The sequence below is a fragment of the Coffea eugenioides genome, chromosome 8 (genome assembly GCF_003713205.1).
Source record: "Coffea eugenioides isolate CCC68of chromosome 8, Ceug_1.0, whole genome shotgun sequence".
Taxonomy (NCBI): domain Eukaryota; kingdom Viridiplantae; phylum Streptophyta; class Magnoliopsida; order Gentianales; family Rubiaceae; genus Coffea; species Coffea eugenioides.
This window is the reverse complement of record NC_040042.1, coordinates 12,250,702-12,269,912: the sequence shown is the minus strand read 5'-3', so window position 1 is coordinate 12,269,912 and position 19,211 is coordinate 12,250,702. Positions and strand designations below refer to the sequence as shown.

Below are 19,211 nucleotides of genomic sequence, written 5' to 3'. Positions count from 1 at the left end.
CTTATTGTTGAATTATTAAATAGCATGCAATTTTGTGACATAGCACACAGAAGGTAAAAAATTTTTAATTAGGACTATTGGGAATTATAAGTAAACATTTAAAATTAATAATGGGTGTAAAAGGTGGAGTGGAATAAGTTTTTATGTTAACTTTCATATTATTTAGTTCAAATTTTTATATTTTAATTGTTTAATTATTAAATAGTATGTAATTTTGCGCATGGATGAAAAAAATTGGTAATTAAACTTATTGGATATTATAAACCAATAATAGGGTGCAAAAGGTGGTATAAATTGATAATTTAATTTACAAAATGAATTTAGATGAGTTTGTAAAAACTTAAAATAAATGGATTGCAATTGGTTAATTGGGTTACCCAACTCATTTTTTAATTTATCAATTTATACTCATCTAATTAAATGAATGTAAATGAATTGATTCATTTATATGTACTATCCATTTTAACTCGTAGAAAATCCGTACAAGTCACTTATTTTGTCAATTATGTGGGCCATGTGCGTATGCGCTCGCAAATTTAATTGAATGAGTTATCAGTAATATGACCAGGATAGTAATTCATTCATCCATAAAATATCCCAAGAAGAATATGCTGCTGGTTATATATACAGCTGGGCTGGAGTATAAAAACTCCAGAGAGAGGAAGAAATAAAGAAAGAAAGCAAGAAAGATAGCAGAGGTACTTAGGGAAGAGATATGACCGACCCAGCTCCATTAATTTTGCGCTCATCATCCTCCTCCTCCTCAGTAGTAGCAGCAGAAGCCAGTCTGCCCAGTAGCGGTACCAGAACCTCAACCTTGGATGACACCATCGAGCGTTGCATTGGCGACTACTTTGGATGGACACAGTTTCTCCGTGCCATCCTAATATCTTTGGCCTGGGCATTCGACGCCCAGCAAACTTTCATCACAGTCTTCACTGATGTCGACCCAACTTGGCACTGTACTCGTAATAACACTACTAATATCTGCAGCAGCAGCTCCCAAGTGTGCCTTCTCCCTGACGAAGCATGGTCATGGGATCTGCCTCCCTACACCTCCACCATTTCGGAGTGGTCCCTCCAGTGTGCTGGTTCCTTCCTCGCTGGCCTACCCGCCTCATCCTTCTTCGCCGGCTGTCTCGCCGGTGGCTTCGTCCTCGCCACGCTAGCCGACTCCTACCTGGGTAGAAAGAAGTTGCTCGTCCTGTCTTGCCTGCTCATGTCCATCTCCGGCCTCCTCACCGCCCTAGTCTCCACTAACGTATGGATCTACACGGCCTTGAGGTTTCTGTGCGGCTTTGGCAGGGCCTCCGTGGGGACGTGCGCGCTGGTTCTGGCGACAGAGATGGTGGGCAAGAGGTGGAGGGCCCACGTTGGGATGATAGGCTTCTTGTTTTTCACGTTGGGGTTTCTGTCATTACCCCTGATGGCTTACCTGAATAGAGGGTCTTCCTGGCGAGTCCTGTACTTCTGGAGCTGCGCCCCAACCGTTTTGTACTCCATACTAGTCCATTTGTTCGCATACGAGTCTCCCAGATGGCTATACGTCCGAGGCCGCAAACAGGAATTCCTGAGTACCCTCAAAAGCATCGCCACAGTACCCACACCTCAACTACTCGATATAACTAGCAGCTGCTTCTCAAATAACACCAATAGTAGTAGTGGCACCACAGGATGCGAGCTCGATATTGATGATGCAACCAGAAATGCTGCTAATTTCTGGAATTCCTCCAGCTACTATGCCTTATGGGAGAAGCCGTGGGCATTTCGAAGACTTGCGGCGGTGATGGCCATCGGTTTTGGGACCGGCATGGTGTACTACGGTATGCCCCTGGGACTTGGGAATTTGTCCTTTAATCTCTACTTGAGCGTGACGCTGAATGCACTCTCTGAGTTTCCGGCTGCTTTCATGACTTTCTTTCTCATTGCGACACTCAACAGAAAAGGTCTGGTTCTGGGACTTTCTGTAGCGAGTGGTGTTTGCAGCTGCCTAATAATCGTTGTTGAGCAGGTAATCAACAGTAACAGCTACTACTACTGGTGGAGGAATGCCCTGCAGATGGTTTTGGAGCTGGCTTCATTTTTCAGCGCCTGCACTGGTTTTAACGTCCTCATGATTTTCACTTTAGAGTTGTTCCCGACCTCCGTCAGGAACTCCGCATTGTCAATGGTGAGGCAGGCTGTGGTGTTTGGTGGGCTGTTCAGTCCGCTGCTGGTGGCTGCTGGAAGAAATGGATTACTTTCATACGGGGTGTTCGGGGTGACCATAGCAGTGAGTGGACTGTTCGTCGGATGCCTTCCGGAGACTAGGGGTGCCGCGCTCTGTGATACACTGGACGAACAAGAGCACAAGGAGACCCTGGCATTTTCTGCTAAAATTACCCAAGATTTCGCCTAGTTATTCATCCGTACCAATCAGTCAGGTTCTTAACTTTCTTATTAGCAGCCAATTTAATAAATGATCACAAGGTTCAGAAATTATTTGAGTTGGTTGCATCTTGTTGCTGGACAGTACTGTCTAGTTACCAAAAGCATTGTATTTTTATTTTTATTTTTTTTTTAGAGAACCACAAGTATTATATTCGATTGAATCAGCTTAATTGTGATCATTATCTAAACAGACGTATTAATACCATGATGCAAGAGTGTACATTCGTCCTAATAATACAGGACAAGAACAAAACCATCAATTTCATTTCTGTAGTGCTTAGCAATTAGAGAACCTCTTAAGTCTTAAGTGTAATGTAGAAGGCAATGCATGGTTTAGCAACATGTTAGTACTAATAGTCGAGAAAGTCAACAGATGCAACCCTTGATTGCTCGCTAGCCAATCTCTGAAAAACAAAATGCATCGCCCTTGACCAAAATCATGTGTTTGTTGGGGCTGTTTCCTTGAATTGGTCGCTGACGGATTTGTCTAGACCGATAAATGGATCCAAGGTGATTATGTTGGTAAAAAATGGAGAAATGGCTTGGTAGTAGATGGACCGTAGTCAAATCAAAGTTCGCTTCACGGTGGGCAATCATTCACTTCCACTAGGAATTGTTTTCCATCGCTGAAATGAATTATTTGTGGCAATTAAAAATGGCAAAAAAAAAAAGTAGAAGTAGCATCTAACGATTAGATGCGTACATCAGACATGTCAGTTTGTGTGTGTAATTAATTCCTGTGTAGACAAATAAATAGGCACGTGAGGAATGTCAGTTTGTGTGTGTAATCAATTCCTGTGTAGAGAAATATAATGCTATAATTCTTACAGTGAGAATCAACGTTTTTTTTTTTTTTTTTTCTGGATAAGAAGTCAGAATCAACTTTGTTTTTTTTTTTTTTTTTTTCCAAACGATAATAAACTTTGTTAACCCAAGTACAATTATTGCATGGAGCAAATTACTCGGCTAATCGACTGAACTTTTTGAACGGTCAAAATTTGGCCATTCAACTATTAATAATATGTTTTTACTCATTAAATTATCAAAAGTATAAATTTTGAGTTATTCCGTTTCCACCATTCACTTTGCTAGATTTAAGGATTTTCACGATTCGCAAGACATATTATTAATAGTTAAATATGATTTAAGAATTTGCATGATTCACAAGACATATTATTAATAGTTAGATATAACAGAATTGACGGTGAAATTAGATGGAATGCTCCAAAATTTTAACTTTTGATAGTTTAATAGATATAAATGTATTATTAATAGTTGAGTGGCCAAAACTCGACTATTAAAAAAGTTTAGTAGTAATGGGTGTCCAACAATAAAATTACCTACTTCCCAAAAGTTAATAAATATAGTGATGAATAGGGTCGTCTCCTCAAGGAACTGATAGATTTATTACTCATAGAAAAATGCAATGGATATTGGGGGGAGGAAAGTTGTAGAATTTCTTTGAAATTATAATAAAATAAAATAATGCAATAAAATAAATTAACTATCAAAATCTAGCCAAGGAAATAATCTTGGCAACGATTTACTCAATTGATCACTGATACCAGAAATAACTTATATGTTCACAAATAAATTGGTTATAATAATTCAACAACTGTCGAATCACCAATCGACGCTCATTAACTATTTCTCTTGTAAAGTAGATAATCCTAGAGATGCTCATAAGATTTAATCTATTTACAGTTTTAAATATTAGAGAGACCCAATTCTAATTAACAAACACAGATGCGGGTTCATTTAAACTAGATTAATTAATCCCACAACACAAATTAGACTACTTGTGAGATAATAAAATTGTGTTATTTGTCACTAATATTAAACTATCAAGTATTGCAAACTTGATGTTTTAATTGACAATAAATCATTCAGACAACTGAATAGTTGGTCAAATTATTCAACTAAACCTAAATGATAGTAACCAGTAAAATACAGAAAATAATTAAATACTCATGAACATATAAAATAAAGCAAAAAAAAATTAAAAATTCTCACAATTGATCATGAAATCGTGTCTTGATTACTCCTCAACTAGATATAAATTTAACTCCGCTCGACGAAGAAAACACAACAAAAAATCTCCATGAAATTCTTGCTACACGTCATGTTTTTGTAAAGCTTGAAAACTCGAAAGAAACCCTTACTGAGTGTTATTTGAAAGTAGGAAAGGAAAATTCAACTACTAGTCGCGTCTGTCGCGTCTGTCGCGGCTCTCCTCAGTCAAGTAACGAAAGAGATTATTAAGAAACGTCTCCACGTCTTTTCGTCCCGATTGATTCATCACATCTTGTCTTCCTTTTTATTGTTATTTCTGCAACCGTAGATTGACTTTTCCTTTCATTCCTGTCCTAATAAACTTTAAAAACTAAGGCCCTATTTAACAAATGAGTTTTTTTGGTATTTATTTAAAATTTTACTGTAACTTATTATAGAAATTTTTTAAAAATTTCTTTAAGTGTATTTTTTTTTGAATATTTTAAATTGTATAATTTAAAATTTTTAAAAATTTTTTTGAGATTACTATAGTTAAACTTTTTAAAAAACTTATAGCAAACAAACTTGGCAAAAAACTTGTCTTCCAAACAAGACCTAACTTATTCCAAAATAAAATACTAACTAAATAAGTTCCCTAATCTAATAAAAGCTCCTAACGAAACGTCCAAAAGATAATTCCAAATTTTAGAGATAATTTTAGGGTTCCATCTCCAATCTTCAACTTCTCAATCTCTGGCATAGGCACGTTTTGGAGTAAATGGTCTTCCGAAAATTTTAACTTGAAATGCCATTTTCTACTCCAAAGTCCTATAACAACACAAAACACCAAATATAAGCAAAATCTATCAATTAGCATAATATTTGGCCAAAATTAAGATAAAATATTAATAAATAACATGCACAATTATCTCACTATTAGTAGCTATCCGGATAATTTGCTCTAATTGCATATCCATCACTTTTTAACTTGTGCAAGTCTTTTAAAGATTTCCTTTTGGCGCATGTGATCTGAAGTCATGGTAGTAAAAATTCCAAGCAACTACAGCTCCCCTTCTTTTCTTCCTTTATTTTTGTTGGCTACAGATCCTCCAACACAGCATTATAAACTGTTGTTTAGTGAATCGATCTATGTCAAATTGATTGAAATTTGCTCTTTACCTTTTTCATAATCAATGGTTTACTTATACGCAAACTTATTAAATGATTAATTTTGTACACATGGGCAATAATGCATGCTATATTAGTAAGAATTGAAGTTGACATTCAAATTGGGATTAGGTTGCATGCATCATTCTTTTTATGTAGAAATGATCATTTTATTTAATAAATCTACACTAATAGCAGAAATATATCAAACAAGCATAACATAGATACATACAGATCTGAAGTTAATAGATACAATAGATCTAAGAAATCAATACAAATAAAAATAACATTGATACTCTTACATAATGTTGGTGTATTTTAATAAAATCTTAATTTTTTTCCCTGACCAAATCTTTACAAGGAGTTATAATAATTTATTTAGAAGTTATTTGAATTATAATTGTGGGAGTTTCATTACAAGGAGTTATAATAATTTATTTGGGAGTTATGTGAATTATAATTGTGGGAGTTACAATGCATTTTGAATGGAGTTATTGTACAATTATTTGAATTAGAGTTACAAATGAATTATTTGCTCAAATGAGGAATCATTGAGTCATTATGAGCCATTCAAATGTGAATTCATTTTTAGGTTACAAATTCTACCAATTAACTATAATTTAATATGCAAAGAAAACCGTTAGACATTGGACTTTCAATCTTTTTCTAAAGGTTTTTGTAACCTATAAATAGTGAAGTTCTTTGGAGAATTTTTTACACACTTCTCTCAACAAAAGATCATTCTAAATACTATTTTCCTCACACTCATTTCTTTCTCCCTCATTCTATTTTCTTTGGGCAAAGTAAGATATTGGGAAGCTTCTGCTTCTCTTGGTTGTGCAGATCAAAGGGAAGTAACAACTATAGAATTGGGCTGTTGTATCCTGGAGGCGGCGCGCTAGACCTTCTGCATCTGTTTAAAAAATACCGTAGGGGTGCGTATCGTCTTAAAGAGAGCGTTCAACGTGCCTCAGCCCTACTGAACTTTTTAGTAGCTATCAATTCAAGGTGGTCGGATTGAAGATCAAAAACTGTTCATCCAATAATTTTAAGATCTAGTTCGCGCATCAACCCATGCCAAAATAACTTTTGATGGTACAAATTTTTTGCATTTATTAATGCAATATTGAGGTATGAGATTTTGTTAATTTCTTTGTTAAATTTTACCAGAGAAATTACTATTACTTATATGATCAATTTGGTCTAGAACCAACAATTTTAAGACAATAAGCCTCTTCACATAAGATAAGATTATCGTTGCATGTTTTGCTTCTAAATAATCAAATCATAAACTAACATAATCTCGACGATGAGAATCTTACATGGTGCATAACATAATCGGGACAAACTTTAATAAACAAGATATTTCATGTGAATAGTCATAATTATAGACTGAGACTAGAAAGGATAATATCCATTGATTTTATGTGCTTTGGAGTCTGGTATCAATATTGTGTATGCGCCTATAAATAATTCGCAATATATGCCCATTCTACTTGCTCCTATTTAAAAAAAAACTTTATATTCAAAGTTTTTGAACTAGTTGTGAAATTGCTAAGTAATTTTAGATGTGTCCTGTTCATCTATGCACATGAGATCTAGTGATGAGGTTTTAAGAATAAGTAATTGACTAAAGAATGCAATGCATTTTATTATTGCCTAATCGCATTCAAATTTAAAAGTTCATTACTTTAATGTGTACGATCTCATAGTTTTGAAGTATGCCTAAAAGACTTGTCTATGAGTATTTTCTTGGTTTCGGTTTTCAATGTGATTGCAAAAGAAAAAATTGCTGTACAAAAGTACAAGTCTTATGACATTATAGTTCAAACAATTGTAAACCAGTTGGCCATCAACTTGAATTCAACTGCAGTCGAGATACACTAAACACGATGCATGTATAACTTGGAGACAAGTTCAATTTCCAAGTCTGCAGACAGCCTCATTTTAAACAATGATGATCTCAAAATATATGAATGACTTTGCAACTATTTAGTTGTTGAATGTGTGTGATTTTGAAAAAAAAAAAAAGTCAAGTTTCTTGTTGATGTTAATGTGTGATTTGTACCCAATAAGATGGCTCTTATGCTTATGTACTACTTTGAGTGTATATCATTTTGAGTACCTAGAACACTATTTCTGCACTATCTTAACATATGAACTCCATGAGTACTCTTGAATGAATAATTGCTATAAATAACGGGGGTATGTAATTACATGATAATATTGCATTCTTCAATTGAGTGCATGACTATGACACGTTGAAGAATAGCTCGTGTAATTTGAAATACTATGCAGATAAATATCTAAATAGTATCTGCAGAATTGAATGAATCATTTGTTAATGCTTTACCACTATGTGTTTATAAAAAAAAAATGTCAAATGTATTCTTTATGTTAATATACGGTACTTTATTGGTTATCAATATAAATTTCATCTTTTATTAGATTGTTTTGTGGCATATACTCCCAATGATTTTGCACAAGGTAATGTTGCCTAAAATTGTAATTGTTACCTCTGTTTTTAGTCTTAAATTAGTGAGTACTATTTTACAATTCCTTCTAGTTTGTTGAAAAAGTTTAAACTTGGGAGGTTGTTAATTTTTGTGATAGTTAAAAGCTATTGAACAGTACTCCATGCACTTGATATGGATTGGTTATGATAAATAGTGGGGTGTCTAAATCCAATGGCTAATATAGAACGTGACTTTTAAATGCTATATGCATTTACTTTACCATCTTGGTACATACTTTGAAATTTGATTGTGAGATTATCCTGAGAATTATATTATGAGTTTCTTATTCCTTGGTTTGAGTGTGCAGATTAGTGGTAACCAATAAATGATGCGTAATGCCAAGGTTTTAAAAACACGGTGGTAATAGAAGTGGTGAAAAAAAAATAAGGGTGATATCATTTTATTACTCAATTTATGAGTATAATTTTTGGATCTATTTTGACTCTTATTTTGAGTTGTGCAGACTACACTCACTAAAAAGTATGATCTGATGTGAAAGTATTCGAAATATTTTCTTGGTATTTTTGCAAAAGCAAAATTAACCATGAAGATTTTGAGAATGGTTTCTAGTGCACTACTAGATTACTGCCCATTGAGATAAAATTGAAAAATCGAATATGAGCAAATATATGCCTATATTATTTGGCAAATATAAATGGATGAGAAATTTTCTCACCAAAGATTGGTTCAATATAGTTGAACCACTAAGAGAGATTATTTTAAAATAAATTCAGGGACATCGTATCTTTGCTATTTTATTGTGTAAAATCTCAAGCTTGAATCAAAGACATGATACACATCAAGGGGAATGGGACTTGAAGCTAAAATTTTAAATTGGAACCATCTATGAGGATACAACTACCTAGGGACTGGAGATCCCAAGAACTAGGTCAGAGACAAACGAATCATAGAATGGTTTGGGTGAAAAGCATGCATATATTATAAAGTTGTTAAATCCCTTCCCATGGTGTAGAGCATGCTCGTGACTCTATGACGAAGGAAAGGTTAAGATTTGCTATAAATCTTTTAATGAGTTCTATAGCCCTTTATGGGTGGAATGCCTTAGTCATAGGGGTATTCTTGATAGACTCACCTATATAAGTGTGGAAGTAAAGGCCGCTTCCTATGAGAATTTGGCTAATTCTCTAAAGCACTCATGAATCTGGGATAAAGCACAAGGCCGTAATGTGTTGGCTTAAGAAGCTTGTTAATTAATATCTTGAATATCATGTGTGTGATATTATCTTACATATCTTAAGTAGTCTTAGTTTCAAGGCTATAGTCCACTTTGACTCTAATATGGAGATTATGGAAACACTAAACGAAGGTTTCAAGGCAATGCCACTTTCATTATGCATGATGTTCTCACTTTGTCCAAATCTTTATTCTTCTCAAATTTTATTAAAATAAGTGGGGGAATGTTGGTGTATTTTAATAAAATTTTAATTTTTTTTCCTTGACCAAATCTTTACAAGGAGTTATAATAATTTATTTGGAAGTTATTTGAATTATAATTGTGGGAGTTTCATTACAAGGAGTTATAATAATTTATTTGGGAGTTATGGGAATTATAATTGTGGGAGTTACAATGCATTTTGAATGGAGTTATTGTACAATTATTTGAATTAGAGTTACAAATGAATTATTTGCTCAAATGAGGAATTATTGAGTCATTATGAGCCATTCAAATGTGAATTCATTTTTAGGTTACAAATTCTACCAATTAACTATAATTTAATATGCAAAGAAAACTGTACATTGGACTTTCAATCTTTTTCTAAAGGTTTTTGTAACCTATAAATAGTGAAGTTCTTTGGAGAATTTTATACACACTTCTCTCAACAAAAGATCATTCTAAATACTATTTTCCTCACACTCATTTCTTTCTCCCTCATTCTATTTTCTTTGGGCAAAGTAAGATATTGGGAAGCTTCTGCTTCTCTTGGTTGTGCAGATCAAAGGGAAGCAACAACTATAGAGTTGGGCTGTTGTATCCTAGAGGCGGCACGCTAGACCTTCTGCATCGGTTTAAAAAATACCGTAGGGGTGCGTATCATCTTAAAGAGAGTGTTCAACGCGCCTCAACCCTACCGAACTTTTAGTAACTGTCAATTCAAGGTGGTCAGATTGAAAATCAGAAGCTGTTCATCCAATAATTTTAAGATCTAGTTCGCGCATCAACCCATGCCAAAATAACTTTTGATGGTACAAATTATTTGCATTTATTAATGCAATATTGAAGTATGAGATTTTGTTAATTTCTTTGTTAAATTTTACTAGAGAAATTACTATTACTTATATGATTAATTTGGTCTAGAACCAACACATATCTTCCATTCGAATGAAACATTATAACCCAATACATCTATGCATGCTTTCTGACATTCAAATCTGATTAAAATATGTTCAAATCCAAAGATAAATTTAGATTTGACAATAATAGAGAAATTGCAGATCTGAGAAATTAGATCCTATATCTACAAAATCTCAAATTTCATAAAAAAAAGACAAAAATTAAAAAAAAACTCTCACAAGGAAAAATCCATGAGAAAATAAAACTCTCACTTGAATAATTTAGAAAAGAAGAAACTCTCACTAGAAGAACTTAAAAGAGAAAAATCTCTCACTACAAAACCCTAAGAGAGAATTTATTCAAGTAAGGGAAATGAAAAATTAGAGGCTCGCTCCCATGGGGAAAGACCATATTTGGTCTCTTTCCCATGGGAGAGATGAAAGAGATTTTGATTGGGTTCTAGACAGCGGGAGGAGAGAAGAGTTTTAGAGAGAATGATAGTAATAAATTAGGTTGCATGCATCTGTACGCACTAGTATATACATGATTAACATAAAGATAATTAGTGTCAATAAAACATGGAAAGAATTGCAGTTTCGGTTTCTAATGTTTGACCTGTGTGCTAAATTGGTTCCTAATGTTTCATCTAAAGCAAATTGGGACCCTAAAGTTTCTGATTTTAAGCACATTTAGGACAACTAATGGAAATTCAAGAATTATTAATAGTCAACATCAAATTGTCTCTAGTCAACAATTTTGAATTTGCACTATTGTTCTCCCATATTTTGATTTTGAATCATTATATTTCCTAAATTTTAAATAGTAATATTAAGAGTTTTAGGATGAAATGAGATGCAAATTAGAATGAAATTGTATTAAATGTGTAATGAGAATTCTAATTAAATTTATTTTTCTTTTGTTTTATTTATTACTTAATTTATTCATGCCACTAATATCGCATATACTTGTTCTCTTTTGCATAGTTAGTCTCAAATTTGGTATAATCTATGTATATTATTGTTTTACATTTGTAATAATTAGTTGACAATAAGTTCTATCATTTTCTTATTTTTGGTGATAATTTAATTCTTGTTAAAATATACGAAACATAAACTATTTGTACATAAATTTATTCTTTTTTGGAAATTTTCTAATAGGTACCTAGTAGGCACTTATTAAGATATCTAAATTGCACATAACCTACTATGTGAATGCACACACTAATAATTATTATTCTATTTTGCATTTATAAATTTTCCTTGTTTAACTTTATCTTTTCAAAACACTTGAACTACATCTTTACAAGTGTCCAGTGGACACTCATTAGACAAATGATTGTTTTTTTCTTTGCATTTCAATATGTTACCAATTGAGTATGAAATGAATTCATTTTAAAAAATATTTGAATAATTAAATGATTATCAGGGTACACTGATATTAAAATAAATATTTTAAAACTATAGTAATTGAACATTAGATTTTAACTAATAAGAAAGTCAATGAAAAAGAAAACACTAGTTTTTTCCAAAAATGCCTAAAAGCACTTCACATTGGTATTTACCTTTACTAGTTTTTATAGTCATAACGGCTAGCTACAAGAATTTGAAGTCAAAATGCACAACATATACAAGAATTTATGTAGTAGTAACTCTAATAAACTTGAGACTGACTATACAAAAGAAAACAAGTATATGAGATATTAGTGGTATGAATAGTGCAGCTAATTTGGTGATAAGTAGGAGGACAAATTTAGTGATAAATTAGCCACATTTAAATTGTTTTACAGTATAAAATTTGTAGTTCTTTATACTTCCAATGTTATTTAAGAAGTAAAAGTTGAATTTTTGTTATTACAAATGACCGTTGCAAATAAATTAATTGAATGAATAAATGGAGTATTTTCGAGGCACAAAGAAAAAAAAAGTACAAAGATCACACCTATAATACTATGCTACATATCATTAAAAGAATAAATTAATTCTTTGCCGACAAATTAATAATACAGAGTACTATAACAATCAATCAGAGATAAGTTTAAAGGAACAGGTGGAGGGAGGGCAAAAAACTTTAGCAAAACTTTTAAAGGGATAAAATCAGAAGTTAAAGTCAAATTGTATAATATGTTATAGGTAACAAATGTAATTTCTCCAAAGCAAGGGGGCCGACCGGCACTTCTGGTCACCCTCTTCCTCCACCACTCTATATACTCACACAAATAGTTAGGGGTGGCAATCGGGTTCAAATCAGGACCCCGACCCGTCAGAAAATATGTTGACCCGAACCCGATCCGTCAATCCGTGACGAGTCAGGCATGCTGATCCGAACTCAAAAGTTTCAGGTTGGCGGGTCAAGCGGGTTGACCCGAAACAACCTGAAATTTAATTCATCGAATGAGATTTCTCTGCCCAAGAAAAATCGTAATAAATGTTTTTCTGAGGTTGGAAAGGCCGGTAATTGATTTCTGGTGAACATTTTACCGAAGAGACTTTCTAGTGTGTGTGTATGTGTTAGAGAAAGAGAGAAAAAGTGGAAGCGGTTATATAATGTAGTTAAAATGTAAGTGACAAAACACAAGGTTTCATCTTTCTGCCTCTGTTTTTAGAAAAGAGGGAAAATGCTCAAGAAAAGAAAAGAAGTAAAGAACTCTACGGAGGGACCTTGTTGACAGTAGAACAAATGAACTTGCAACCCAAAACAATGTGATTGAGCAAGATAGTGAAATCCCCGCGAGATTCTGCGTGCTTGGACAGTTGGACTGCTCCTTCAATACAAACCTGGTTATGGTCATCAAATCAGTCCTGTGTGCATCAGTGTCATCATCAGCCAGATCTAGATCTAAATCTGGTTTTGCGTTTAGATTTTTGGAGGAGACAAGCTGCGTTTAGATTTTTGGGGAGAAAAGCTGAAAAGGGAAAGAAAGATTTAAGGCCGGCGTGATTTCTGCATTTGCATAGTGATAAGTGATAATTGGTATATTATATTTAGTTATTTACTATTAAGTTTTTACATACTTTTTTAATATTTATTTATTTATTTTTATTTTAAAATCGGGTTAGCGGGTCAACCCGTTTTTAACCCGATTTTGATTTTTTTTCGGGTTTATCGGGTCTGACCCGATTTCTCAAAATCTAAACCCAAACCCATTAATTTTGTGTTAGATTCGTGTTGAGTTTTCAGGTCGTGTCGAAAATTGCCACCCCTACAAATATTGCTTTACATCACACCGGTGGAAAGATATGATAAATAATAATATTTATACTAATCAAATATTGTAAAACATAAATGTGTTATAGACGATCTGGAAGTCTCAAGAATCCATGATATGACAGAAAACGATTTGAAAGAAAAAATGCATCCCATCTTTTCAAATCACAAAAAGAAAAATTCCCACTCAACTTCAGCAATAGAATTAATCCTTGCTTGATCACCATAAAAATGTGAATGATGCACTTCTTTTCTGGATTAGAAAAGGTCAAGAATTCACTAACATGAGAATTTAGGAAAGAAACCAGTGCAAAAAACCGGGTTAGGGTAATTTTCATTGAATTTTTTTCATTGGTTTCTCTATTTAAATTATTATTACTTTATAAAATCATCTAATTGTGTCATTATTTTTCTTTTAACGTCTAGATCAACATACCAATATATGATTTTTTTAATAATGTTTTGGCATTTAGTTTACACAAAATATTTGAATGGTGAAAAATGAGCGAGAATTGCAATAAAATTTATAGTGATTGATAAAATGACAAAATCTAGTCAATTTCATATGAATTTTTATGTACAGAAGTGGTGAAATATATTATGAACTGTATTGATTTTTGAAAATAATTTTTAAATTATTTTTATTAGGGTGTAATGGAGAGAAATTCTCTCCATTCCCAAAAACCATCCTAATATTGAAATATGACAAAGTCCGATCAGATAGCTCCCCTTTTACAGTGACAAAGAGTGATGGGATTCTTGGCCAATATAATTTTCAGTCGGATTACTGCCCACAGTATAAAACGTCACTAATAAATTTTAACTTATCAAAAAATAATTTGTAAATTTTATAATGATGTATAGGAACATACTATTCAAAATGAACCAAACGTGCAGGTGGGTTGAGATTTATACCATAAGCGTATGAACCGTATAATTGAACCATAAGCGTCTGAACCACAAGCCAAACAAGTTATTGTACCCGAAGCACATTGAAAACAAATCTCTAGCACTCCAATTCTTCATTTGCTTTAAAAAAGAGGATACAGTGTTGTAGATTTTTCTAGGTTAATTACTCAGAATATTAAAAAAAAATAAAAATTCGGACATGTATTAATCTGACAAGAAGCATGTGTAAAACTCAAAAAGGGGATTTTTTTTTTTAAAGGCTGCTATGTCCTGCCAGCCCGGCAGCACTTTTGAAATTTTTTTTTTTTTTTCTAAACTTCACTGACACAGCCCGGCAGTCAATCAATATTTTTTTTTTTTAAAAGAATACTGTATTTTCACTAAGACAAAAAAACATTTTCAGGGGAGCCAGCTGTATGTCTGCCTGCCGATGGAATTGAAGTGGGCACCCCACGTGCATGAAAGAAAGAGGCGTAAGCGATGGAAGATGGGACGGCTGGAGAGCATCCATGTAACTTGAGCCACTCCCTTTAGTTTCCTCTCCCATCTACCCTTATTGCAACTTTGCTTTCTTTGTTTGCTCTGAACAATTTCCTTTTTAGTTATTTATTGTTTTTGGAGATTAATTTCCATTTAGCAAGAAGCATAAAAAGCAAAATCATTGAGCTTGGCTCAGTGGCCACCAAGTGGGACTTAAGTCCCTCCTTGAACTGTAAGTAAGGGTTCAAATTCCACCTGCAGCGAAAAAAATTTAAGAGTGGTGTCAGAACATCCCTTTGATCTAGTAAGATTTTAAGAGTGGTGTCAGAACATCCCTTTGATCTAGTAAGATTTGTGTACCTGCTAGTCTCCAATACAAGCCTTTTTAGGATCTTCCTCTCCTCTAGTATAGGATAGAATATGTTATATAACAACTCTCCCTCCCATCTAATATAGGATAGAATAGGTTATACAATAATTATCGTTTCAATTAAAAAAAAAGAAGCATAAAAAGCAAAGCAAGTGAAGACGGATTGCTCCGAAGGACGGAACACGAGCTACCGGCTTCCCAAGTTCTAAATCTTCATTTTTTTTATCACCTTAAAATATTGAGAATTTTGAAAAAAAAATTTATATATTTTTAGTTATTTTTCCCCCTCCAAATATTTTTAAAAATATATTACATTAATTTGACAGTTTATATGTATAAATACATATGTATTTCGCACTTTCGGATAAAAATTTTTGGTTCTGTCCAGATTTTTGTGGCCCCAATTGTGGCTAATTACTCATAATATTGGCCAAACAAAAATTTTAACATGTGTTTCTGTAACATTACTATTGACATTTAATCATGTTTTCTACCCTTCTTTTTTTTTCACCTTAAATGTTTGTCCCTAATTCTTGAATCCCAGTTTGGAAGCCTCCTTTTATTTTTTTTAAGGGATGGAAGCCTCCCAGTCTCCTTCCTCCTTTCCCTTTCTCTGGCTTCCTACTTTCTTGCGAATAGGATGTACACCTACTGAAAATAACTAGGCAATTCTGCCACCTGTTTCAGTCGTTCCAAAAGCCAAAGCTCTATGTGCACAAAATCCATGTTAAAAACCATAACTAAGTGTCTGTTTGATAATATAAAAAAGTGTTGAATTTGAATTTTTTCAGACATTCAGATGTTTTGAATGTTTGATAAATGAAAATCCATTTGCTGAACTTGTTAAGTAGTGCTGAACTTATGTGAATTTTTTTCAGCACAAGAATCCTAACTGAATGCTTAATTCTGATAAGAATCAATAGAATTATTTCAACTACCTTATCTTATCTATCAAATCTACCATTGTTTCTTAATTATGTTCAAAATTCTTATATAATTAAACAACCTAATATTCTCTATCTAATGGTTTTGTATTTCTCTTTTCTCCCTTTTGAATGACTTTCACTTATTCTCCATACTACTCATATAACATAATTCATCTTTTATATTAATTTGATTTAAAAATAAATATTGTCATTTTCATACATAACATTTTTAGCTAATTAAATCATATGTTCTATTTCTTTTTTGGATGAAAATATATAAGGGCAAAATTGTCAAATTTAACTTATTAAGCATTCAGTTATAAATGTTTTATTAAACAGTATAAATAGGTTTAGCATTAAAATTTAGACATTCATAAATTTTTTTCAATGTTTAAAATTCAACAAATTAATTATTTCAGTATTCAGATTTCAGAATTCAGACTTCAGAATTCAGATTCAGTTTTATTAAACGGAACCTAAATAGATTACTTGGGCAAGGCTTCTTGCTTTTAACTTGCGGAGTTGGAGTAATAATAGTCAACCCCGCACATACCATGCCATAATATTACTAGTATATAATAACCTTCCTTAAACAAGATCAATGTCTGAATTCAATCCATTTACCAAAAATCACTTTTACTTCTACATCATATCATTCCTTTTTCTTGGATTGTTCCAAAACTTGAATGGAGGCAGTTTTTTTTTTTTTTTAACCTTTTCAGTTGTCTGCCCGGCAGCACTGACACATCTCAAAATATATATATATATTCAATGGCTGCCGGGCTTTTTTTAAAAAAAAAAAATTTAGATTTTGCTGCCGGGCTAACTAAGTCCGGTAGCAATAGTTTTGCACACACCCATTGGCAGACCAATACATGTCCGATTTTTTTTTTTTGACAATATTCTGAGTAATTAGCCATTTTTCTAGGAATGCCAATACCATCTGTCAAAAACGTATTAGACACCACTAGAAAAATACCTTAGGCTTTTGTGACTTGTAACATTTTGTATAATCTATGTAAACCTAGTTGAGGGGGGGGGGGAGCCGACCGAGAATCTCGTCGGAGGAAACCACTTAAAGTGACAGTCACAATTAAGTGATAATTATATGATGGAAGGTAAGAATTGGAACCCTTAACTTTTCACTGCTAGTTTTAATGGTGATCAACAGCCCAAATAGCATGTCACGTAGAAGCAATAAAAATGAAGTACAGCGATGCGGTTGTGCTGACTTTTTGTGACCATCACAGTACTGGAAAAGTATCTTTAGATTCTGTACATGACCCCAATTATGCAAAAAAGTTATAAAAAAAAGTTTAAAGTAACTACGAATTTTGCTCTGACCTCATCACAGGATTGAGATTGCGGCGGTTCTCAAGGTCCTTTTTTGATTTTTGCTTTTTTGCTCTTCTTTTATGATATTTTTCCTTCTTGTAGTTGTCCATTAAAATAAGAATTTTGATACTTCTTTCCTCTAATGTCTACTTTTTTTCATGATTCTTTTAATGATCAAATTCTTTCAGTGAGAAAAAACAATGTAGAACCTTCTTGTCATTCTAAGTCTCTTCATTCTTTTCTCTGTCCATGTTACTTATTGAAGTTTTAGATGTACATGTATTTGTAGATTGACATATAGTTTTCCATAGGTAACTGTAATTAGCACTCGCAAATCATTTTTCAACTCATGGTTTTGAAGTAGATTCCTGGTGGCTAATCAAGCTTGCCAAAGAAATATAGTTGTCGCATTGACATAAACATGCAAGTTTGTTGTCCCGTCGTCATATGCTTGAAGCTACAAGTTACAAAGTTGATTTTATATATAATGTTTCTTACATCCTCTACTGTTTCCAAGTAGTTTTTGTGTTTTACTGTTATATATTAATGTTTCTTATATTGTCCCCTGTTATATATTAATGATTCTTACATCCTCTACTGTTTCCAAGTAGTTTTTGTGTTTTACTGTAAACACAAATTTGACTTTTTGGGTATTCCTCGCTGCATATTTGAATTTTAAACTGATTGTTTGCATCTAAAGTGATAGGATGAACAGAACTTGGCTTGGCAAGAGTTTTGAGACCATGAAGCCGGATTGAGGTTTGTCTTCCCTCGTTCTTGGTCAATTATACCTCTGTATGTGATACTATCCATATGACACTTAATTTTTTTAAAAAGATTAATCATGTATACACTGTCAGTGTATACACAATTACCGTTAGATATATAATACACATGCAAAATTTTGTGTCTCCTATCCAACTATGTTGGTGTATTCACTGACAGTGTATCTAATATTTATTCTTTTTAAAAATGATCTAAAGTGAGAGGTTAATTAATATCATTTGACATAGGTCAATAGGTTTTGTGAGGTGAGAGAATAAGTTAAGAAGCAAGAAACCAGTAGATGTAGACGATGAAGAACAGTGGACTACTTTCCAAGTTAAAATGAGAATACAATCCCACATGTATTTTGTAAAAAATGTATTGTAACGATTTAATACATGTAAAGTGAAAAGGTGATTGAAAAATTTGTTCACGGAAATGTAGAGATTTTTTGGTGGAAAATCCCTTCCCAAACAATTAACATTGAAGACATGAAAAAAGGGGATGTTGAGCTGCATGGATTTGATGTGTTTTCAAATTGCAGATCATGGGGAATTTACTGTCATAATATCGTTTATAGCTTGCATTTTTCATTCAATGACGAGTACATTTTATTGATCAATTAATGCTAGCGCATTGATCTTGCTTTAAGTGCACGATCTAGTGTTTTGTGGGTAAGTGCAGCTACCACGTCTTTTTAGGTTGGGCTTGCTCTTGCTTCTTTTAATATGCATATTAAATTGTGATGGTGTGACTTGTCATTTTCGCCATTGCAGTTCGAAGGAATGTTTTGTGATTGGCACGGAGAAAAGTGAGTAACAAAT

At 33.1% G+C, this 19,211-nt stretch overlaps 1 protein-coding gene across 1 annotated transcript; it reads left to right on the top strand.

Moving 5' to 3' along the window:
- Window positions 1-688: 688 nt before the first annotated feature.
- LOC113781124 (organic cation/carnitine transporter 3-like) lies at window positions 689-2,612 on the top strand. The gene has a single exon (XM_027326979.1). The coding sequence runs from the start codon at window positions 716-718 to the stop codon at window positions 2,396-2,398; it is 1,683 nt and encodes a 560-aa protein (XP_027182780.1). The 5' UTR covers window positions 689-715; the 3' UTR covers window positions 2,399-2,612.
- The last annotated feature ends 16,599 nt before the right edge of the window (window positions 2,613-19,211 follow it).